Genomic DNA, 25,913 nt, shown 5'->3' on the forward strand with positions numbered 1-25,913 from the left:
ACTAATTCAAGTGACATTTACCCATTGTTTCTTCAACTCCCTTCATTCACCTATCCAATGCAATCCTGGATGCTGGCCATTTGTGTCTCAACTGCTAACTTACAGCATCAACACTCTAAAGGTATTTTTCCTGCCCTCCATTCCATACATCTTACTTAATTTTGAACTGGTGTTCCATTGCTCTTGACAACCACGCTTCTTTTTATTTGTTCCATCCTTTTATAATTTTTAAGCTTTTCTCAATCATAATATTGTTCTAATAAAAAAGTCCAATTTCTCAAGTCTTTCTTCATATTTGTGTTTCCTCATACCCAACAGCATCCTAGAGAATCACTGTTGCACCCTCTTTAAAGCCTCCATATCTTCCCAAAGTATACTCTCAGGAGGTTTTATATCGCGTCATTAGGTTTGCTGCATGATAAAACCTAAAATGCCGTTGGCTTTTACTTTTAAAAATAGCATCAACTAAGGGTGTTACCTATAATGTTCTGTGAACCTGTACCCCAAATAACTCTGCTCTTTCACAGCACCAAACCTGCTTCCATTCAGAGTATAATTACTGCTTTTTTTTTTCAAATGTATTAACCTCATGCTTATTGACATAGAATTCTAATCAGCCACTTTTGAGCTCATTCCCACTATCATTTCAATATCCGTTATTCACAGGTCTAAGAAATTAACTAGAACTCCTATTTTGGGATCAGCTGCAAATTGACACCACTCTCTAGGTTTATATCCAAATCATTTGAGATACACAGGGAACAAAAATGGCCACAGTTGCATCCTGTGGGACACCATTACCCATTTCAAACTAGAAGTAGGAACTTTGGCCGATTGCCTTCCCCGCCTCAATCAGGAACACCAAGGCCACTTATAGCATCCCTATCTCAGATAAGAATCTGGGATCAAAGCTGGACATCAGCATTGAAGCGGAGAACAGGTGGTTAGGGGAACAGATGGCAGGGGAGAATAAAAACATTCCAAGTTACACTGAAGAAACAACTTGCAATTCATGCTTTTACTCAAGATGTTCTGTTGTAGAGGTCAGAACTAATATTCAAAAGCCATTAATTTTGTTTTCCCCTTTAAATTAGATTTCTTACTGCAGCTTTTAGTGCTTGATGTAGGTCCTCGATAAGGTCTGCTGCATCCTCCAAACCAACAGATAATCTTATCAGGGTGTCACTTATCCCCAACGCATTGCGATCCTCCTTCGGGACAGAAGCATGCGTCATCAGAGCCCTAAAACAGAATGCAGAATGATTAGTGTTGCGCTGTTTTATTAAGGATGTTTTCTGCCAAACACAGTACGAGTGTATATATAAAGCAGATTCTATTCCTGTATTTGCACATGCACAGTACTGGGTGAGTGGGTGGAGGAGAAATGTGCTTTCATTCCAAGCCTGTCAGCCACCTCATCCCAAAGACTTAGCCAATACTTGGAACCTTGGAAATGACTGCAGGAATAGACAGAGACACACTTGATATTTTTGTGATATAGTTATTTCGTACACATGGGACTGGGATCCCAACTCAACCCAGATTGATAGGATTGCATACCCTATATGCAAGATAAAGCTTTATAAAATTGATTGAAAAAGGGCAGGTATACTAGATGAAATGCATTAGGCAGATTTCAACAGCCTCTGGTGGGCATAGGTGCAGTTTCAAAACTGCCTCTAACTTGGTATCAAACTAGCAATCTCACTCAGAGGAAAAATAGTTTATGTGGTAAATGGAAGAGTGTCACACTGGTGCAGTGGGTGCTTTAATGTAATATGGGCAGACACACATTGTTGGGCTAGAATAAGAGACTCAATTTTGATTCTAACCATGCTACACTTGACCCGCAAGCATTTGGTGACAAATATGGAAAAATGTTCCTCTCCTCCCTTTTCAAATGAAGATAAAATTCACAAAGATTTGCTTTGAAGTGGAAAATTTTGTAAAGATTTACAAGCTAGAATTTAAATAGAACATTAATTTGTGTTAGGAAGGACTAATTGTATTCATTTCTTTCATGGTGTAGAGTTATTGATAGGCCTGTATAGACATACAAATTTATTAACCATTATTATGACCTCAGTGAAATCATTAGTGTTAAAAATACAAGATATGAATCCCCAGAGCCATTTAAAAGAATTGCATGACTAGATTTCACATTGTAAGACTAGTATAACAACTAAACTAAATGAAATCCCCATCAACTAAACAGTACTTTGTAAGTAGCTGATACCACAAATTACAAAGAAAGGTGTTTTCTTGTTAAAAATCTCACAACACACTTATACATTACACAGTCCTCTTGATGGCAAAATCTTCGCAGATAAAAGTTCCAAACTCCTCCCAGTTGCCATGGGTTGGACCTTCCAGACCTTTTCAAAAATCAATGTCTTCTTCCTTCACTTCTCAGAGCTGGACGTCCGTGAATAAGGAGATTCCTGGTGATCATGTTGGGCTTTTACTTCTCTGCAAATTTCAACTTCCAAACAGGTTCCAGTCTTCACAGCCTTTCACTGTATCAGGCTTCTAAGAGCAGGTATTCCACTTCTCCCTGTCTCTCTAGGCCACCACCACTGGTTGCCTTCCTTACAGCCTGTTCGGAGGCTCCAACCACTGGGTTCCCTTCTTACAGCCTTCAGAAATCTGTTAAAAATTTATCTAGACTCAAAAGACAATAGCTTATTGTCTAATATGCAAAGTCCAGAAGTGTGGTTTCAGAGCCACCTGGGCCTTCCATTGTTCCCAGGCGTTAACAGCTGCTTGGCACATTTGTATCTTCAAAATCACTGACTCCTCGTTTATGACCCAGAAGTCTGGGTGGGTGAAACCCATTGTTCTTCAGGTGTTATCCCTGCAGTCTCTGTTCTTTCAAACAAAAAAGTCTTTGATCTATGTTCTCTGCTGTCCTGGTAATCAAGATTTCTGTCTTGCCCTTGAGCAGAGTGGATACGAGGTCACCTGATCTTCCAGACTCCATCTTAATGTTTTAAAAATCACTATTTTTAAAACAATCATGTTACAAAGTCCAGCGTTCATAATATATTCTACATGTTGCTGCATGACAATGACTATAGTCAAAGTAACTTGTATGTAAACGACTAGGACATCCTGAGGATGTGATAATGCACATTCCTTAGGTTTGTAAAAGGCTTGGCTATAATAAAATATCAATAATCAGCCATTTAGTTTTGACTATTCCATTCTACTTTAAATTTCATAAGATGCCTCAAATTGAACAAACCTTTAAATAAATTTACATACACATTTTTAGTGAACTATATCTTCCAAGCTGAAGTAAAATGGTTAGCTGCCACAGAGAAAACATTTGGTGTTTACTATGTGTACTTCAGACCAAAAGCAGACATAGTAAGAATATAAGAAATATCTGAGTTAATCCCAGTGGGAGAGGTGACACAAAGCAAATGTAAAATCTTATGGATAAATAAGCTTGTGATATTGTTAATGGAACAAATTAAGCAATCACACAACTTTCTGTATTTTACACCTAGTTTGTAGTTATTTTCATCATAGTGTTGTAATTCTTATGTATTGCAATGATAAACAAAATTGTTTTTGTGCTGTTGTAAATAAAAAAATGTTTTAATTCTGAGAAGGAACTGAAATAAAAATTCTCCCAAGATATGTAGTTAAATGTTTGGTGGGATTATTTTTTTTTTAAAAAATGATTCGCTGGCTAAAACACAAGGATGAACGACTGAACTGTTTGCGGGGTGAATAAGTGCTACATATTTTAATTCCTGTAAAGGGGACAAAATACAAAATCAATTCAAGTCAGCAGCAAAGAACAATCCTTTGAGGCTCACTAAAAATTTAAGTAGACACATGATAGTATTTTGTTCTTTCAGCAGTACTAACAAAATATAATGAATCACCAAAAATGTTTAATTGTTCTGTCTGAAACTTAAAGAATGAGTAAAAAAGTAGTTAAAAGGAAATGTCTAATAAAATGATTTAGGTAAAAGCAGGTGCAGTACAAGTATTGAAGGCAATGTCTCATTATCAAAATTATTAATGCCAATCTTTTGAGCTTTAATAAAATTTAATTCAAAGTAGTCACTGTAAAAATTAAAGAAAAGCCACACAACATAAAGTTTAAAATATAAATAGAGCAAGGAATCAAATTGAATGTTTTTTTATTATTCTAAGGTAATTTGAAAATACGAGTGACTAATGAGATAAAAATGCTTTGGTTTTGCTAATTGTGTCAACAATGTGACCACAATGACTACAAAATCTACTGCTGTTAACTTGGTTATTTCCACTCCAATATTTTGAATTATCCATTGAGAATTGAGTAATTTAAACACAGCTTTCAACCAACCAATAATTAGGATTAAGTGACTTTGAATTACATAGTGTAGTATTTGAATTTAATGTTTGTGGAATTAAAAGGAATAAAATTTGAAAAGTTTCCAATTTTAGTCAAAAAACAGCAATTGATTATTTTTCTTGTATTTGCACCATTGTGCAAAAAGAAAAAAAATCTTTTTTTTTAAATTGCTCTGTTGGTCAAAAAGAGAGACTGAATACTTTAAAAAAAATACTAAGTGTTTCTCACTAACGGCTGTTTTGGGAATACCAGTAATTGGGTAGGAAAGATCACATGATTACTACCGACCAAAGAAATAGGTCCAATAATATTTAGTAGTCACATTTTTCATGGATCAGATAGTGCTAAATGGACAAAAAAACACTTTGAATTATAAATATTTATATAAAATATCAAATACATTTTTTAGATCAGTCCAGATTAATCAAAAAATGAACAGGAACTATATTACAGAACTTCTATATGAGTGCACACCAATTATTTTAATGCATATAGTAGGTGTATACACAGTATTCATTTCCCTTTGAGCAGGTGTAATTGCTACCTTGCAACACTTCCAGAGGGCTTAAATCTCATCAACAGCATAAAGGCTTTTAAAAGAATAGAGGGCTGAATTTTCTCATCACACCACCAGGAGCAGCAGCAGGTAAGAAAAATGGCAGTGAACAAACAAAGAACAGTACAGCACAGGAACAGGCCATTCGGCCCTCCAAGCCTGTGCCGATCTTGATGCCTGCCGAAACTAACACCTTCTGCACTTCCGGGGCCCATATCCCTTTATTCCCTTCCTATTCATATATTTGTTAAGATGTCTCTTAAACGTCGCTTTCGTATCTGCTTCCACCACCTGCCCTGGCAGCAAGTTCCAGGCACTCACCACCCTGTGTAAAAAAAAAAAAACTTGCCTCGCACATCCCCTCTAAACTTTGCCCCTCGCACCTTAAACCTATGTCCCCTAGTAACTGGCATCCTATATGACGGTTACAAAGATAAACAATCTCTGCTGATCCTTCTCGATCTGGTTGCAGTCTTTTGACAAGTCGACCACACCATCCTCCTCTAATGCCTCTCCACCATCGTCCAGCTGAGCAGGATTGCATTCGCCTTGCCCCGTTCTCATCTATCTATTCAGTCAGAGAATCACCCAAAATGGCTTCTCTTCCCACTCCTGCACCATTCCCTCTGGCGTCCCAAGAAGTTATCCTTGGTCTCGTCTTATTTCTCATCTACATGCTGCCCCTTGGCAACATCATCCAAAAACAGCATCAGTTTCCACATTGTATGATGACACCCAGCTCGAATTCACCACCACCTCTATCGACCCCTCCACTGTTTCTAAATTTAGACTGCTCCAGCTTGTCCCATTATTAGCCACACTGCCGCGATTACGCGGCAGGTGGCCATTTTGCACAATGGGGGCAGCATTTCCACCCCACCCAAAATCGCCAGCAGCATTCATGGCATCACCTGATGCAGGACCAGATGCTGGCACCATCTTTAAAAGCCTGCCAGCCCTGCATTCACTGTCTCCCTGCATTCTATAGGAGCGCACTGAAGCAACATTTCAGTGCTGTTCAAAAAAGGTTAAAACACAGCAAGCCACTCCACTGGGCATCCTTCTGATCATGTCAGAGGTCCCAGCAAGGTTGGCCCCCGCAAGGTCCTTTTCCCCAGCAATGGCAAAAGGCCTCCTGCTTGACCAAGCAAGCCTGGACAGAGATTGCAGAGGAGGTTAGTAGCCCTGGGGACAAAACTGGGTCCAATGTAGGAAGAGGGTCAATGACCTCCTGCATTCAGCAAAGGTAAGTGGCACATTCCAAAAAGGCTTGGTGTGATCGGATTGTCACTACATGGTATGTCACACGGGTGCCACTTAAAGGCCAGCTCGGGTCTGCAAATGAAACCCAACCCGAGCCCGACAGAAACACATCTGACCCCGAGCCTGAACCGGCCAGAGTCATTTAATTTTTTCCCCACCCGACTCAACTATCAGTTAACTTACCTTCTGTTTTTCACTTTGTTGCTTATCTGCACAAGCTTAAAATAGCTAACAAAACGACCTTTGAAGTCCAAAAAGTACATTATATTGCAGCCACTTACCGAAGCTGGTGATAGTGTGTCTCCGACCCGGCTGACCTGACACAAGCCCGAATGGCAGACTCGGAGTTGTGACCCAACCCACGTCGTCGGGTCCAGTCAGGTTCGGGTCAGGTAGCTGACCTTTACTGTCACTGCAATTTTAATGACAGGGTAGTCACAGCAGATTGATGGCAGATGACTAGCTGCATATGAATCAAGTCTCCGTTAATACCTCAGGAGCAAGTTAGATCCATGACAGGTTGGATCAATATGCCAGACAAAGCATCCCCCCGGTGTTGATGAAGTGCCCATGCTAGTAGAACCATGATGTTGACATTTGGCAATGTTCAATATATGCATCCTTGCTCTTTAAAGGAGAAGAGGGCCCATAACAGGAAGGATACAGCCAAGACTGGTGGCAGAGTGCCTGAACTGCATCCTTTAAGTCAGGCCAAAGAGGAGGCATTGCAACTAGCCGGGTGCCTAAGAGGATATGCCATCTCTGACATGGGAGCCCAGGATCCCAGCTCAAGAGAGTGATCATTGCCAATCAGACACAAATACAGCAGTCACGGTGAATTAGCTCTGGCATGCTGTCTTTAATGGGATATGTGGAGCCTACCCCACATCTATGTTATTTCCATTGCATTTTGCAGGTCACCGTTTGCAGGAGACCACAAACCCCGAGAGACTGATGACAACCTCTGCAGGACGAGGAGCACTCAGAATGCAGAATGACTCTCCTGCACCTTCCACCAGCTCAGATACTTTCACCTCAAATGGGAATCCGCTCGGCTTTACAGTTAGGGTCACAAAGCACAACACACGTGCCCGTGCAGCTGGCTGAGGCTGAGAGCTGAAGCCTGTGACAGCAGGAGAACTGTGGGTGGCCAGGCCCAAGTTAAGCCCCAGGCTGATAAGCCTCTGGATTCAGCAGCACACAGCATGCTGCAGTTGCAGGAAGAGGGAAGGCAACATCTGGTGGTGACGCCAGAGGCCATCCGTAACCTTGAGCAGATGGTGGGGGAGTCTATCTATGTCATGACTGCTGCCATATCCCAAGCATGAGCGCATGCGTTCATCCATGGAGAGGCTGGTGACCCTCTTGGAGAGCCACATTCCACAGATGCACAATTACCTACAAATTCTCGCCTTGGCCAGGAGATCCACTCAGCAGTGGCAGGACAAGAGAAGGACCAGAAGGCCGGAGAACGATCCAGCTCCTAGTCCTTCTCTGGTGAGCAGGGAGGCTCCAAGGAGCTTTGAGAGGGAGGAGAGGAAGTGCTCCACATCTCTGGTCATCTCTCAGGGTGATTTGAACACACCAGCTCCTCATCCCCTCCGCCAGTCAGCCATGCTCCAGCAGCCACAATGCCCGAATGCACTCCTGCACCAGTGCAGGAATCCTTCAGGCAGCCGATTGACAGACCCCACATATATCCCTGGAATGATCCAGAGACACAAAAATTTAGGGCCACAGGCATAGGGTGACCACCAAAACCCACTGGTTGCAAATCATCATTGAGCAGTGCGCAGAGGTCTGTGACGGCCTCTCTGGACAGCCGCAGTCTTCGCCAGCAGTTTCCCTCAAATATCTGAAGGTTTGTCAGGTAGGTTCTATGTACTCGCTGCTGCATCGGTGCTTTTCGTTGCGTTCTCAGCTGCTGCTGATCACTTCTGGGAGGCTCCTCTTGTGCTGCAGCTGCCTCTTGGGCCCGCCTCTGGCGGATTCGCCTCAGCACAGCAAGGGGATCCAAGAAAACAGGGTGAATCATACCCATCGCTACCTCCTTCGACTTCCTTAAAAAAGGTGAGGTTTACCTATCTGGGCAAAGAGATGTTGGTATTTTGGCTAAGAGAAGCCTACATTAGCGCCATGGTATGGATTGATGTTGGGACGAGCACAATCTCCAAAAAAATGCAAGGCAATGAGCAAACCAACAACATTTCAGTGCCCTGCACAACCATCTCTACATTTGCAGAGTTCTCCCAATTCCCCTTCACAGACATACCACTTGCAGAGTTTGCCCAAACCACCCCCAAGCCCCCCCAACCACTTGCAGAGGTGATCTCATTGAAACCTACAAAATACTTAAAGGCTTAGACAGGGTCGATGCAGCTAAGATGTTTCCCCTGGTTGGGGAGTCTAGAACCAGGGAACACAATTTCAAAATAAGGGGGAAACCACTTAGGACCGAGAGGAGGAGAAATTTCTTTACTCAGAGGGTTGTGAATCTTTGGAATTCTCTACCCCAGAGGGCTGTGGAAGCTCAGTCATTGAGCATGTTTAAAGCAGAGATTGACAGATTTCTAAATACCAAATGACATAAAAGGGATATGGGGATAGTGTGGGGAAAAGGCATTGAAGTGGATAATCAGCCATGATCGTATTGAATGGCAGAGCAGGCTCAATGGGCTGAATGGTCTACTCCTGCTCTTATGTTCCAATCCTCCCTTCACAAAGACACCACTTAGAGTTCGCCCAAACCCCACTTCCCCAGCCCAACAAACACACCACTTGCAGCACCATGAATTATCCTTTTGAGTCACCGAGGACTCTCACCTCGGTGCCGCCAGCTTTTTAAAGATGCAAATCTGAAGGCACGCGAGTGCTGCATACCCAACACAAGATTGCGCATGCCTGGTAAGATCACTTAATTGGATTCAGATGTATGCTAAAGGGTGTTTAACATATGTAAATGCCAATGCCGTCATGGCGGTGTGGAAGTGCCACCACGGTACTTCACTGCTTTCGAAAGAATTGGAACGCAGCATTACGGCGTCAAGTTCTGTGGCGGCCAATTTCATGCTGATCAACCGCCAACCCTCCCACCCCACTTAAAACTCCACTTCAGAGGAGCACAAAATTCAGCCCATGACAATTTGAGGAAATTTGAGTGTTCAGCAACTTTTTATGTAATTGATATTTCTTCTGTAAACATATCACAACACATACATTGTGAAAAATGTTTTGTTTTCTTGCATTACCTTCATAATTTCATACTTTCAAATAACCCATCCTTATACCCTTTAAATTCAATAGCTATCTCTACAGCTAAAATAGTGCGACTCAGATCTATATTCCTCTCATTAGACTGTCGTTCTCTGTGCATTTACTTGTTCCTCATCGTGCTAAGAAAACTGCTTATTGCCAGTTGCCAATTTATAGTTTCCTTGGCATGTTGAAAAGCCAGTCTTTGCCAGCTTGCTATGTTGAAAATTTTTTTATATAAATAGGGACTGCCATCAAAGCCAGGCAGGCAGAGTCAGATTAATAATTTGCTTAAACAGATATATTTGAAAAAATTCCTTACGGATGCTCCACTAGACTTTCATATCCTCCCAAACTTTCGGCAAGCGTGAACAGCTGAAAGAAAAAGAGAGTGAAGCATGAAAGAAAAAAGGTCATTCTACTCAGAATCTCACTCCTGATACAGATCATGTACAATCTATCCTATTAGGAAGCAGAAGATATCTATTTACATAAATGGAATCTGACAATAAGCAATGAAATTAGATAGATTTTTCGCTACCATAGACATGCATAGATTATTAAAATCCTGAAATAGCAACATATTCTTCAAAGAGTCAAAGCAGCTCTGCCCAAATAGGCCAAAAAGGTCCAAGGCACAGTTTGAGCCACATTTGCTAATCTCAGCCAATCAGCAAAGAGTGCAATCATTGGCTTTGACAGGGAACAAAAACAAACAGCTGAAAAGTAGAAAGGCAACTGAGGATTCCCCTCCACTGGGATAGACAGGCCCCTTGACGACGTCCATTCCATTTTTACACTTCTCTCACCCCTTCCCTCCCAGAACCATGAGGGGTTCCCCTCATCCTCCCCTCCAACAGATCATCCTCTAGCCCACCTCCAGTGGGCTGCCATCACCAACGCATCTTCCCTTTCCCTTTGAGCATTCCAAAGGGATGTTCCCTCCACGATACCATGGTCCACTTCTCCATCACCCCCAACACACCCTTCCCAAGGCATCTTCCCATACAAACAGACCTGTCCTCCTACACTATTCCAATGAAGCTCAAATAAGCTTAATGAACAGCACCTCATCTTTCAATTCAGCACTTTGTAGCCTTCTAGACTCAACATGAAGTTAGAAATTTTAGATCCACTGCCCCCATTTTTTTTTGGGGGGGGGGGAAAGCAGCTGTTAGTAGTGATTCCGCTATTCCCACTTACATCTCTTCTAGACCCATTGTTTGTTTCTGAACTCGTCCTATTACCATCTTCTTTGGCCTTGCACCATCATCCCATCACTCCTGCCTTCCCTTTTGTTCTTTCCTCCCCTCTTTCTCCATCTCTGTACTTCCATATAAACTTGTTACATCCTCAAGTTTTTCCAGTTCTGACAAAAGGCCATCAACCTGAAACATTAACTATTTCTCTCTCCACACATGTTGCCTGAACCTGCTGAGTATCTCCAAAATTTGCTTTTCTTTTATTGCTGCAGAGTACACGTGTAGGGATGTCAGGCAAGGTAAATTTGAGGTCACCTGTGATGCCCTATCATAATCCAACAGCCTGTTGAAGCATGGCCACCTGGACAAGGTACTGAAACAGTTAGAAAATTTCTCCTCTCCCAGAAAAAAAAATCCTTCTCTTTTAAAGACAGCTGAACACCTCATTTAATTTGACAGTGTTCAAATCAGGTTCAGCTATATCGCAGACAGAAATGGAAGTGAACAAACTAATATGCCCACTCATTTTAGAAGTGGGCTCACCAAACATATTAAAACAAGCCAAATTTAATAAGAAATGAAGTGTAGATGAAATTTCAAAAGTACTCACTTTTAAATTTTTAAGCAATGTCTTGGCATTTTCCAATCCTCCTTTAATTAAGAAAGCCATCATGCCTGAACACCCAGTGCACTGCTGCTTCATCAGATTGTATTGTGGATGAGAAGGGAGACCTGAAAAGAATACAGTTGGTGAAAAAGGAGGCTTTTCAAAAAGGCGGTTTGCTGATAATGCAACCACTAGGTGGCACTGTACTTGTACAAGCACAAATGCAGCCTCATGCACTGAACCATCACAGTCGGACATTTTGGCAGCTGCTAGTAAAGATGGCGCTGTTCAATTCATCACAAAAACCAAAAAAGAAAATGCCCACTGGCTGCCATCGCCAGCTCCATCCCATGCCTAACAGTCCCCTGCTCCCTCCCACCATCGTGCTTCTCTTTGCCACTGCCTCCCCATGCCCGTCGCCTCTCCCCCCTCGGCCACTCACACCCCATCACCAGCACCCCTACCCCACTCACGCGGGGAAGAAAGGCAGCAATCGCAGGAGAGCACAGGACCAGAAGTGGGAAGGAGCGAGGAAGCAGAGGCAGAGCAGAGGGGAGGGAGTAGCGAGGCCAGAGCGAGTGGCCCACAGTAGGTGGTTTGGTGGTGGTGGTGGGGGTGGGGGGGTAGGGAGAGGTGAAGTGGTGAAGCGGGGAGTGAGCGGCGAGCAGATATTGCGGTACGCGATGCCATCATGTGTTAGTCCTGACAAGCCGGGTATTGACGTAGGCTGCGCATGCACAGCACCATACTGACAGCAAAGATCCATTCTGCACACGTGCGAAGCTGGGAGCGCTCTGATGACAAATCGGCGCTGGGCTGCTTTGTCAAGAGTTACTTTGTTCATAGTAACCCCCACCCCCAGCTGATAGTAGTTTGCAGTGTTGGACAACACTGCAGCTTATGGTTTCAAGACTTGCACAGAATTTTGATTCAAAGTAAACTGAAGTGGGGAAGAGTCCCTACTTAAATATTAGTGGCTTATATTCCAGTACCCTTACAAAGCGACTCCTGACAACGCAGCCCAGTGCCAACATTAGAGCGCTCCCAGCTTCGCACATGCACAGAACGGACCCTTGCTGTTAGTATGGCGCTGTGCATGCGCAGCCTACGTCAGCACCCAGCTTGCCAGGACTAATTCACGCTTGCGCGCGTAAACGTCATCTGGTAATACAACGTCTGCCTGCTGCCTCGACACTTCTCCTTTGGCCGCTCGCTCCCTGCTTCACCAACCCCTCCAACCTACCTGTGGGCCCCTCGTTCCGGACTGGCCTCTTCCCGTGATCTCCTTCTTTCTTCCCCGCACGGATAGGGGAGAAGTTGGGGGGGCGCAGGGGGGTGGGTGGCGAGAGAGAAGTGGAGAGGGGGACTGCGAGCGGGGAGCAATAGCAGGAAAGAGTGGGGAGCAGAGGCAAGGATGCAGCATGACTGGGAGGGAGGAGAAATGGTGAGGTACGGAGCAAATGGCGAGCAGACAGGCGCGTGAGGCAGCAGCGAAGAGAAGCACGATGGCAGGAGGGAGCAGGGTACTGTTTAAGGTGGGATGGAGATGGCGATCGCAGCCACTGTGGGCATTTGGGGATTTTTGTGTTTGTGATAAATTGAGCAGCACCATCTTTACTCCTGGCAGCTACCAAAACGTCTCAGGACAGTGACGTTTCAGTGCATGAGGGTGCATTTGCACATGTGTAAGTACTGTGCCACCTGGTGTTGCATCGTCAAACAGCCTACTATAAATAGCTGCACATTCAGGGTACTGATCTTCTAGTTTTTCTAACCCACATCAACCAAGATACACACACAAGCAAGTCTGTTAAGCCTGGAGGTTCCCCCAGTATGGCTCTCATGTCCACTCCTTTAAGTCTGCTGACTTGAAAGGATATAGTGGATAACTGGCTTAGATTAGATATACCACTAGATTTGGCTGGACCACATAAAGCACTTCGGGCCGTCTCTGGTCTGTTTAAAACTGCTCACTATTCCAGATCATGGAGGGCGGCGCAGTGGTTAGCACCGCAGCCTCACAGCTCTAGGGACCCGGGTTCGATTCCTGGTACTGCCTGTGTGGAGTTTGCAAGTTCTCCCTGTGTCTGCGTGGGTTTTCTCCGGTTTCCTCCCACAAGCCAAAAGACTTGCAGGTTGATAGGTAAATTGGCCATTATAAGTTGTCACTAGTATAGGTAGGTGGTAGGGAAATATAGGAACAGGTGGGGATGTTTGGTAGGAATATGGGATTAGTGTAGGATTAGTATAAATGGGTGGTTGATGTTCGGCACAGACTCGGTGGGCCGAAGGGCCTGTTTCAGTGCTGTATCTCCAATCTAAAATCCTGGAATGCAAAGAAAACCCCTGGCTTGGTTTCTCTATTGCAAACCATCTTTTAAAACCCCTCTTCCCTGTCTCCAGCCTTACCTCCAACAATTAAGTGTCAGGAAGCTCATGGACTTCTTTGCTGCTGCCTCTTCCCTCCCTTCTGCCAGCCCACCGGGCCAAATTTCTTAGAAAATTCCCCCTGCCCTAGCACTGAACTCAACTTTCTCTATATCCCTTATGCCCTCTCTGAGCTCATCTTGTCCCTGACCCCACCTCCTGCTCCCTCAACCCTATTCCTACTAAACAGCTGACCACACAAGTTCCCCTCCTGGTTCCCATGTTAGCTGATATTAATAGTTCTCTCTCTCCTCAGGTGCTGTCCCTCCTTTAAATCTGCAGTCATCCCTTTCCTAAAAAAAAACACCCTTGACCGCCACCCTCCTTGCAAAATACCGCCCCATCTCCAACCTCCCTTTTCTCACCCAAGTCCTTGAACTGTTCACGTCCCAAATCCATGCCCATCCCTCCTGAAACACGATGTTTGAATCCCTCCAATCAAGTTTCCACCCCTGCTGCAATACTGAACCGGCTCTTATCAATGTCACGAAGGACATCTTACGCAAGTGTGACAAAGCTAAACCAGTCCTCTTCGTCCTTCTCGACCAGTTTTCAGTTTCTAATACAGCTGACCACACCATCCTCCAACACCTCTCCATTGTTGTCCAGTTGAGTGGGACCGCTCTCGCCTGGTTCGATCCTTAACTAATTGTAGCCAGGGCATCACCTACAATGGCTTCTCTTTCTGCTCCCATAGATACCTCTGGTGCCCCACAAGAATCTATCCTTGGCTCCCTCCTATTTCTCACCTACATGCTGCCCCTCAGTGATAGCACTCGAAAGCACAGCATTAGTTTTTACATGTTCGCCGACGGCACCCAGGTTTACCATACCCCAACCTCTCTCGACTCCTCCACAGCTGCTAAAATTATCAGATTACATATCTGGCATCCAGTGCGGATGAAGAGAAATTTCCTCCAATTAAATATTGGAAAGACTGGGAAGACGGAAGCCATTGTCTTTAATTCCTGCTCCAAACTCCATTCCCTCACTACCAACTTCATCCCTCTCCCTGGCAACTGTCTGTGACTGAAGCAGACAGATCGCAACGTTGGTATCACATGTGATCAGAAGTTCATATTGAGATCAAATATTAAAATGCCATCACCAAGATCATCTATTTCCATAACACTGCTCAATTTTGCTGCTACCACAGCTCATCTGCTGCTGAAACCCTCATCTATGCATTTGTTACATCTAGACTTGACTATTCCTACACACTTCTGACTGGCCTCCCATATTCTACCCTCCGTAAACTGGAGGTCATCCAAAATTCGGTTGCTATGTCTTTACTCGCATCAGATCCCATTTCCCTATCACCTCTGTGCTCACTGACCTACACCGGCTCCCAGTCAAGCAACACCTTGACTTTAAAATTCTCATCCTTGTTTTCAAATCCCTGCATGGCCTCACCCCTCCTCATCTCTGTAACCTCCTCTAGCTTCACAACCCTCAAAGATACCTTACATTCTGGCCTCTGGAGCATCGGGTTTTAATTGTGCCACCATCGGTGGCCGTGTCTTCAGCTGCCTAGGTCCTAAGCTCTGGAATTCCATTCCTAAACCTCTCCGATTCGCTCTCTTTCCTCCTTTAAGACGCTCCTTAAAACCTCTCTCTTTGGCCAAGCTTTTGACCCTAATATCACCTTATGTGGCTTAGTGTTAAATTGTGTTTATAATGCTCCTTTGAAATGCCTTAATACAATTACATTAAAGGCACTATATACATGTTTAAGATTTCTCTGCCTGCTTATGGTAGGGGTTTAGTTTCTTCAGTGCCTAAATCACATGGATGTCAGCACAATTAAAAACTCAGTTGAGTTTGGGAGGCTGAAAGGAAGGGGCAAATTGAGTTTGACCATTCCAATATATGCATACATGCATGTGGACTGAAGGGCAAGAGGATAGGCAAGCAAATTTTCTCCCACGCCTCATACATGAAAATAAAACATTAATCCAATCTCAATTGGTAGTGAATGTTGGTATACTTTCTAAAATGCAAAAATTCAGGAATGCTTTAAATCAATCAAGAACTGATCAAAGTCAGATCACCTGGACAATCTCTTACCACTGCTGCTTTTCGCAAGAGGTATCTCCATAACTCTTGGAACATATCATACCAAGTTTAAAGATTTACTTCCACAACCTGTTTGGAGAAAGGTCATCATAAAACTGCAATTTATAATTCCACTGCAGCTTTAAAATTATTTTTAAAAAGTAATTAACATGGTAATGAGCTGTTCATGCAGATTTAAAAAAAAAGTTTTCTGCACCCTCTGCATATACTGGTGCATGCAACACAGAAATTATTTATTTTCTCAGTTGCAACTCCATCCACATTGACCCACCTCTTTCCAGCTGGGATTTTCATTCTCAACTGCCAAATTCAACAGCTAATTTACTGTAATTCTTCAATCTAATATTTTGATCAATGAACATACAAGAAAGCCAAGTCCTTACTTGACTAAAATTAATTCAATTTTCTTTTCGGACAATGGAAATGTTAAATGACCCCCTATTTTGCAGCCACATGCAGCACAATTTTAACTATTGTAAAATAAAGTCAATTTTTTAAAGAACTGTTGGAAATGGGGTAAACTATCATTTTTGCATAAAGTGTTTTATTTATAAGACTTATAACACTCATTTGAAAGACATACAAAAATCATGTTCTAGCAGGGCCACATTGTACAAACTTTTTCTTACAGAAACAAACCACAGCACTGAGGTCATCAAAATACTAGAAATCACTCGTGTACTCCCAGATACAAAAGCATTCCGCAAATATATTTGATTACATAAACTGCAAATCAAGTTGAAAGGCTTGAAAAGCATGTTTAACTATGTCAAACAAAGCAGTTATATTAAATCAAATACTAACAAATGTGCTTCAACTTCTAGCCAAAGTACAGCAAAAAGTTGCACTTTTGTCTCCCAGTGTTTTAGTAGGTAAATGTATGGTCCAGTGTGGTACCAAGTCCTACAGACCAGGAAGGTTTGAAGCGTGAATCCCAGTCTCTGGAGTTAGCTGATGTCAGCTGGTGCAGTGGTAATAATGCTAGTCGGCCTCAGGGGCCCAGAATTGGAGTAGGAAGGAGCCAGGTTTCCCACTCCTAATCATTATCCAGGTGATCCCTGCTGGAAAGCATGCATGTGTGGATGTTAGATGAAGGCTACATCAGGTTCAGCTTTGATGATCATGTTAGAAAAGCCTGCTGATAATCAATATAGGATCTCACCAGAAGGAGCCATTTGTGCAAAGAACCAGATGTCAGCAAGAACCAGGCTCTCGGAAGAGATGATGGACTGGACAGGTGAGGAAAAAAGGATCTAAAATGAAGGTTGCTTCAAAAACTACAACAGCGCCACAAAGGTTCAGCTAACAACTGCCTTGTCCAGTATAGAATTGATTTATACAGATGAGGAACTTACCAGCTTCAAACTCTGAACTGGGTTGAGTTAGTCATACCAGCAATAAAGACATGACAAAATTGTCCCAGCTGCACCTACAGCCCACTTCAGATAGCTGCCTAACAATTTCTGCTGGGAATGGCATGTTAATAGGTAGTAGGCACCAGCTTGAGCTCAGTTGCAATGTCCTTGCACTGAAAAATAGCATAACACTCCATGACTAAGTGTAACCAGAGGACAGGTGCTGTAAGGCATCTAGCATTCATGGAACAGCGCTCCTGCATGACTCAGCATCTCCAGAGATAAGGGATGATATTAAAAGGGGAATAAAAGTTACTATTTGACAAATGTGGTCATGGGCAAAAGGTTTACAGATACAAAACATACTTTTTAAAAAATAAAACTAGTAGCAAACAAAGGTAGTCCAAAGTAAGTTTAACAAATCCAGAAATAGCTCATATTTATCAATCTTCCGGAACCTGTGTCGCATCCTTGATGGCTTCCAATATCAATTTCACCATCAGATTTTCTCAAGTCTGAAGAAATGCACTATAGTACATGGCATACTGCTTTACCACCACTGCATTTCACTGCACTGGCAATGCAATCCTATATTAAAATGGTTAAGATGTTATCCATACTACACTAAGTACAGTACAAGATCACATTAGTTATTGGAATAAGACACGTGCACACAATAATCAGCACTGTAATTTTCTGAAAAGGAACAGAGTATCTAATGAATTAACTCACATCTGACCAGGTTGTTAATTGCTGCAATTCCACACCACAATCAGACAGCCAACCAAATACAAAGATAGGGCAAGATCATCCATCAAGTCAGTTTAGTCCAGAAATAGCCTTCCACATCTGTAATAGAAATAAAGTCTAAACCACTGACCTGGAAAAATAACCTTCTCTACCCGGGGATCTGCCTCCAAAAACTGGGCTACAACCAGAGCATTCTCAAAGTGTTGTTTCATTCGAAGGGCCAAGGTCTTCAAGCCACGATTACACATGTAGCAGTCAAACGGAGATGGAACAGCACCTATAGCTACAACACAAATCAATATTTCTATTTAAAACATTAAGTTCTATAAATCATATTTTGTATTTTGGAAGTTATTTGAATAGTAGGTACAGAAAACATGAAGTATAGAAAAGCATACCAAATGCACTTGTACATTTTCTAAATCACCCTCATACCCTATAGAGAACAGAACAGCACTTCAAGTGAGTTTCAACTAAGATTCTGTTTAGATTATCTCCATGCTTTTGAATTCTATTACTCCATAAAAAAAAAGCCCAGTACTCTGTTACACTCTGACCTTGTCAAAAAGTGTAGCTATTTAATAATTTCTGCATTTATATTCCCAAATCTCTGCTCCATCATATTTAGTTTATCTTCCAGGGAATAACTGCCATCCTCATTCCCTTTACAAAATAAACCATCTCACACTGTGTTATGCTGAATTTCATTTGTCATTTATCTGTCCACTCTGCAAGCATGTTTATGTCTTTATTTTGCCAGTTATTCACAGTCAGTTACATGCCCTAATTTAGTATTACCTACAAATTTTATCATATCTCTACAATATTTTTGTATATGGTGAACAGAGGTCCCAGCACAGATCCCATGACTTTTCATGTCATTTCCTCGGTTAGCCTCTTTAGGTGAAAACAGAGATAAAATATCTATTCAATATCTCTATCATTTTAGTATAATTTCTTGCGAATTTGTTTTGTTCATCTGAGGCCAGTCTATCTTCATCTTAATTCCCTTTTTGTTCCTTATGTGCCTATAGAAGACTATTTACTTTTATATTCTGACATTTTCATTTCAGATTGCCTCTTCTGTTCCAATTGTCATTTTAACTTTGTTCTCAACCTCATAACAGTCCCATTGCCATCCTCTCCTTTATCGTTCATGTGCCTTTTTCTTTAGAATTCGTTTTATCCTCAACTCTTTATGGCATCTCATTCTTGGCTAGTTTGGTTTTTATAGTGGAAAATATTTCATTTGAACCCCATCATTCTCTCTTATAAAAACTGCCCACATTTAATCTACTACTTACTCTTTAACTTTCTTGACATTTGAGAAGAAATCTCCATGATGGAGAGGGAAGAAAAATTGATCATGTTCATGCAGGAGCTAGCAATAGCAAATTAATCAATACCCTTGACATTCAATAGCATTGCCATTGCTGAATCAATGGCCATCAACATCCTACGGGTTACTGTTGACCAGAAACTTAACTGAACCAGCCATACAAGTACTGTGGCTAAAAGAGCAGGTTAGAGGCTGGGAATTCAGTGGCGAGTAACTCACCTCCCAATTTCCCAAAACCTGTCCAGCATAAGTCAGGAGTGCGTTGGAATACTCTCCACTTGCTTGGTTGAATGCAACTCCAACAGTCAAGAAGCTCGACACCATCCAGGACAAAGCAGCCCGTTTGATTGCCACCCTGAACAATATCTGAAACATTCACTCCCTCCACCACAGACACACCGTGATGGTAGTGTGTACCATCTACAAGATGCACTACAGCAACTTGTCAAGGCTCCTTCAACAGCACCTTCCAAACCCACGACTTCTACCATCTAGAAGATGAAGAGCAGTAGTCGCGTGGGAACACCACCTGTAAGTTGGTGTTCCCATGCAAGTTCCTCTCCAAGTCTCACACTAGCCTGACTTGGAACTATATCTTGACAATCTTTCACTGTCCCAGGATTTTGACCCAGCAACTCCATCCCCAATAGTACTGTGGGTGTGCTGACACTGCAAGGACTGTAGCAGTTCTAGGCAGAGGCTCATCACCACCTTCAAAGACACTTACAAATCGCAATAAATGCTGGCATTACCAGTGATGCCCACATCTCATGAATGCCTTTTTAAAAAATCTACTGAAAATGGTGACTCAGTGGCCTTGAAGGTATCCTTCTAGGAAGCTCAAGGCAATGAAGCTGGGACATTTCATAAACAATACTTCAGCCAAAGGAAGCAGCAAAAAAAAAAAAAAAATACAAATAGAATAGAATTATTTTGACCAGAAAAAGGTAAAGCAAGATGATTGCTGGTTGGAAAATAAAAATGGAAACAGCTATAGAAACTTCAACTAAGTATTTCAATCTTCTATACCATCTGAATCCCAGGCAGCAGCCCGAGAGTACAACCACTTCATTAACAAATTCTAAGGTTCCAAGGGTAGAAATGGCTTAAACATGGCTCAGCACTAACTCACATCCAATAACATTTGTTGACATACAAAAAGGGAAAGTTTAGTTTGGGTAGATACATTGTGACTGACGCAGACTAAAATGGTTAAAAAAAAGGTGCCCCAGGTAGCATCACAATTACTCAAAATCTGAACAGATTCTTCTTCTTCGGCCTCCTTATCTCGAGAGACAATGGATAAAGCGCCTGGAGGTGGTCAATGGTTTGTGAAGCAGCGTCTGGAGTGGCTATAAAGGCCAATTCTGGAGTGATAGGCTCTTCCACAAGTGCTGCAGAGAAATGTGTTTGTCGGGGCTGTTGCACAGTTGGCTCTCCCCTTGCGCCTCTCTTTTTTCCTGCCAACTACTAAGTCTCTTCGACTCGCCACACTTTAGCCCTGTCTTTATGGCTGCCCGTCAGCTCTGGCGAACGATGGCAACTGACTCCCACGACTTGTGATCAATGTCACAGGATTTCATGTCGCGTTTGCAGACGTCTTTAAAGCGGAGACATGGACGGCCGGTGGGTCTGATACCAGTGGCGAGCTCGCTGTACAATGTGTCTTTGGAGATCCTGCCATCTTCCATGCGGCTCACATGGCCAAGCCATCTCAAGCGCCACTGACTCAGTAGTGTGTATAAGCTGGGGATGTTGGCCGCCTCGAGGACTTCTGTGTTGGAGATACGGTCCTGCCACCTGATGTCAAGTATTCTCCGGAGGCAGTGAAGATGGAATGAATTGAGACGTCGCTCTTGGCTGACATATGTTGTCCAGGCCTCGCTGCCATAGAGCAAGGTACTGAGGACACAGGCTTGATACACTCGGACTTTTGTGTTCTGTGTCAGTGTGCCATTTTCCCACACTCTCTTGGCCAGTCTGGACATAGCAGTGGAAGCCTTACCCATGCGCTTGTTGATTTCTGCATCGAAAGAGACAGGTTACTGGTGATAGTTGAGCCTAGGTAGGTGAACTCTTGAACCACTTCCAGAGCGTGGTCGCCAATATTGATGGATGGAGCATTTCTGACGTCCTGCCCCATGATGTTCGTTTTCTTGAGGCTGATGGTTAGGTCAAATTCATTGCAGGTAGCCGCAAACCTGTCGATGAGTCTCTGCAGGCACTCTTCAGTGTGAGATGTTAATGCAGCATCGTCAGCAAAGAGGAGTTCCCTGATGAGGACTTTCCGTACTTTGGACTTCGCTCTTAGACGGGCAAGGTTAAGCAACCTGCCCCCTGATCTTGTGTGGAGGAAAATTCCTTCTTCAGAGGACTTGAACGCATGTGAAAGCAGCAGGGAGAAGAAAATCCCAAAAAGTGTGGGTGCAAGAACACAGCCCTGTTTCACGCCACTCAGGATAGGAAAGGGCTCTGATGAGGAGCCACCATGTTGAATTGTGCCTTCCATATCGTCATGGAATGAGGTGATGATACTTAGTAGCTTTGGTGGGCATCCGATCTTTTCTAGTAGTCTGAAGAGACCACGTCTGCTGACGAGGTCAAAGGCTTTGGTGAGATCAATGAAAGCAATGTAGAGGGGCATCTGTCGTTCACGGCATTTCTCCTGCATCTGACGAAGGGAGAACAGCATGTCAACGGTCGATATCTCTGCACGAAAGCCACACTGTGCCTCAGGGTAGACGCGCTCGGTCAGCTTCTGGAGCCTGTTTAGAGTGACTCGAGCAAAGACTTTCCCCACTATGCTGAGCAGTGAGATTCCACGGTAATTGTTGCAGTCACCGCAGTCATCTTTGTTTTTATAGAGGGTGATGATATTGTCATCGTGCATGTCCTGGGGTACTGCTCCCTCATCCCAGCACAGGCATAGCAGTTCATGTAGTGCTGAGAGTATAGCAGGCTTAGCACTCTTGATTATTTCAGGGGTAATGACATCCTTCCCAGGGGCTTTTCCGCTGGCTAGAGAATCAATGGCATCACTGAGTTCCGATTTGGTTGGCTGTATGTCCAGCTCATCCATGACTGGTAGAGGCTGGGCTGCATTGAGGGCAGTATCAGTGACAGCATTCTCCCTGGAGTACAGTTCCAGGTAGTGCTCAACCCAGCAGTCCATTTGTTTGTATTGGTCAGTGATTATGTCCCCTGATTTAGATTTGAGGGGGGCGATCTTCTTGATGGTTGGCCCAAGAGCTCTCTTAATGCCATCATACATTCCTCTGATGTTTCCGGTGTCTGAGGCCAGCTGAATATGACTGCATAGGTGTTGCCAGTAGTCGTTTGCGCAGCGCCTGGCTGTTCTTTGTGCAGTGCTTCTGGCTGCTTTAAGTGCTACGGATATTAAATCGCTGGGGGCTTTCTTGTAGTTCAACAGTGCAATGCGCTTAGCGGCTATGACAGGTTCCAGCTCTTCATTATGAGATTGAAACCAGTCTGCATTTCTCTTCGCACATTTGCCACAGGTGGTCAAAGCTGACTCATAGATGGCGTCTCTGATGTGGGCCCACTTGGTCTCAGCATCCCCCGTGGGAGTGTTTTGAAGGGCTGTTACAAGTGAATTTAGAAATTTTTCTAACAGCTGTGGGTGAGAAATTCTGCTCGTGTTGATGCGCGGGTGGCCCTTCTGCTTGGAATGATGCAACTTCTTTGGTCTGAGTCTAACCTTGCTGCACACCAGGGAGTGGTCGGTGTCGCAGTCCGCACTGTGGAACCTGCGTGTGATTTGAACACTGTTTAAGTCGGCTCACCTTGTGACAATGAGGTCTAGCTGGTGCCAACGACGCAATCTTGGGTGCCTCCATGAAACCTGATGACAGGGTTTAGTGTGAAAGAACGAGTTGGTGATGCAGAGGTTATGATAGGTACACAACTCAAGCAGTCTCTGCCCATTCTCATTCATCCTTCCAACGCCATAGCGCCCAAGGCAGGAGGGCCATGAGTCATGGTCGGCCCCAACCCTGGCATTAAAGTCCCCCAGCAGGAATAGATGTTCGGTGTTGGGGATGCTGCTAATGATGTTATGGAGTTCCTCGTAGAACTGATCTTTGGCTTCAGGTGGGGAGCAGAGTGTTGGAGCATAGATGCTGAGTAGGTGTACAGGACCAGAGGTGGTGAGCAGTCGGATGGACAGTATGCGTTGCGAGCCATTTGAGGGAGGCTCTATCATGCTGAGCAAGGAGTTTCTGATGGCGAAGCCCACTCCATGCTGTCTTGGTTCTTCAGGATCCCTGCCCTGCCAGTAGAAGGTGTAGTCTTGCTCTGCTGGAGATCCACTCGCGGGGAGGCGAGTCTCCTGAAGTGCTGCAATGTCTACATTGAGTCTACTGAGCTCGTTGTTAATGATGGCGGTCTTCCGAGAATCGTTGATTTGTGTAAGGTCTTCCGACAGGCCAGGACACATAGTTCTGACGTTCCAGCTTGCAAAGCGAAGGGCTGGTACCTTCTTTCCTTTTTTCGTGTTGCTTGGTGCAGTGTATCAGTCCACCTTTCGGGCAATGACCCTGAGCTCCAAGCACCCATTGAAGCAGGTAGACTGTGGCGGGACAGAACCTTATTGACCGGGGGCTGCCCGGTTTGAGGCGGTCGGTAGCTGTCCAGTGAGGTGCAATGACCTCTCCCACCGACAAAGGCAACCCGTGGCGCCCAGTTTCTACGCCAATTTATCTGGACTTATAACTTGTAACTGCTGCCTTCCGTGTTGTTACAGTCGCTGTGAGGCAACTATGGAGTGACCTCCCCATGGCGCATGCCTGTGCGAATCAATGGAGGTTGAGAGTTGCCCAGTCGTCAAAACCCCCCTCTTGGCCTTTCTGGTGGGGACCAAAGGAGTGCAGAGCACGACGTTTGACACCAGTACGGCTGCAGGAACTGCCGGAAACATGCCAAAGGTGACACATGACCGCCTATGGGGTTCCGCTCCTGATTATCTATTCGGGTTTACTCCCTTCGCCTTGGTCTCTCCCGAGATGCCCACAAGACAGTGGGGTTGTTAGGGCCCCTACACGGGGGAGGGGGAGAGAGGGGAGAGAAAAGAAAAAGTGGGGGGAGCCCACCATCGACATCCAGAAAGCTCATCCACGTCCTTCGGGAGGCGAAGCATCTTTTGGCAGACTTACAGAGGTGATTACATTCACTAAGGGTTTTTTTGATGTGGTTTATATAAAGGCATACAGCATTGCCAGTGCGCTGCAGATGCTCTCCGAGCCATCTCCCACGGATGCTTTGAAATTGCGGCCGGGGGGCCGTTCGTGGATTTTGTGGGTTTGCGGGGCACCTTTTCTCAAGACTTCCCTAGGGTCCTGCTGCTCCTTCTTCACCTCAATGGACTTACCGCATGCCGTGGCTGCAGACAGTCTGGACAGTGAAGACAGCAGGATCGGAAATTAAAGTATCGACAGCTGTGCTCTTCAGTTTCGTCCGGATCAACTAAAGGGTCAACCTCTGCCATGTTTTCTCTGTTGGATGAATCTATACAAGTTATGGTCTGATAAAATTCAGAAGATCATCACGTTGTTAGATGTGAAATGTATATTGGTATACTGTAGTGGGGATGTCCTCAGTATCTTGCTCTATGGCAGCGAGGCCTGGACAACATATGCCAGCCAAGAGCGACGTCTCAATTCATTCCATCTTCGCTGCCTTCGGAGAATACCTGGCATCAGGTGGCAGGACTATATCTCCAACACAGAAGTCCTTGAAGCGGCTAACACCCCCAGCTTATACACACTACTGAGTCAGCGGCGCTTGAGATGGCTTAGCCATGTGAGCCGCATGGAAGATGGCAGGATCCCCAAAGACACATTGTACAGCGAGCTCGCCACTGGTATCAGACCCACCGGCCGTCCATGTCTCCGCTATAAAGACGTCTGCGACATGAAATCGTGTGACATTGATCACAAGTCGTGGGAGTCAGTCGCCAGCATTCGCCAGAGCTGGCGGGCAGCCATAAAGACAGGGCTAAATTGTGGCGAGTCGAAGAGACTTAGTAGTTGGCAGGAATAAAGACAGAGGCGCAAGGGGAGAGCCAACTGTGCAATAGCCCCGACAAACAAATTTCTCTGCAGCACCTGTGGAAGAGCCTGTCACTCCAGAATTGGCCTTTTTAGCCACTCCAGGCGCTGCTTCACAAACCACTGACCACCTCCAGGCGCGTATCCATTGTCTCTCGAGATAAGGAGGCCCAAAAGAAAAAGAAAGTGGGGAGGTGGTGGAAGATGGTGTTAAATTTAACAATCGTAGCAGAAGTAGCATTGCTATGAGACCAGATGCCCATTCTGCAGTTCAACTAAGACAGACTCAGTCATAATAAGGGATGGATGTGTAGGCCTCACGAAGGATGATAATACCAAAGATATTCAGACCATTCAAGACTTGAATTGACAGCAAACATTCCCCATTGTGTGACAATGACTTGGGCCATCAAGCTGTCTGCAGAGACAATGTACAGAGGGTAGGGTTACATCTGCTGTAATCTGATTAGTTTATAGTAATCAAGAAGGGACAATGTACAGAAGGTGAGGTTAAACCTGACCAAAGGGTTAAGGTGGACTATAACCCAATATGGAAGGAAGGAAGGAAGGAACCATGGTTAACTAAAGCAGTTAAAGATAATATCAAACTTAAAGAAAAAGCATATAATTGCACAAAGATGGGTGGCAGGTCAGAAGATTGGACAGA

General features: G+C 44.2%; 1 protein-coding gene across 1 annotated transcript in view; it reads right to left on the minus strand.

Moving 5' to 3' along the window:
* LOC137372873 (cystathionine gamma-lyase-like) overlaps nt 1–25,913 on the minus strand; it is an 84,100-nt gene that overhangs the window by 4,144 nt on the left and 54,043 nt on the right. The window contains exons 8-11 of the mRNA XM_068037248.1: nt 17,973–18,125; nt 11,238–11,359; nt 9,748–9,800; nt 1,104–1,242 (exon numbers count right to left, since the gene is read on the minus strand). Of these exons, the coding sequence (XP_067893349.1) occupies nt 1,104–1,242; nt 9,748–9,800; nt 11,238–11,359; nt 17,973–18,125 (467 nt within the window). The remainder of the gene's footprint in view (nt 1–1,103; nt 1,243–9,747; nt 9,801–11,237; nt 11,360–17,972; nt 18,126–25,913) is intronic.

This window comes from Heterodontus francisci, chromosome 8 (assembly GCF_036365525.1).
Source record: "Heterodontus francisci isolate sHetFra1 chromosome 8, sHetFra1.hap1, whole genome shotgun sequence".
Lineage (NCBI taxonomy): Eukaryota > Metazoa > Chordata > Chondrichthyes > Heterodontiformes > Heterodontidae > Heterodontus > Heterodontus francisci.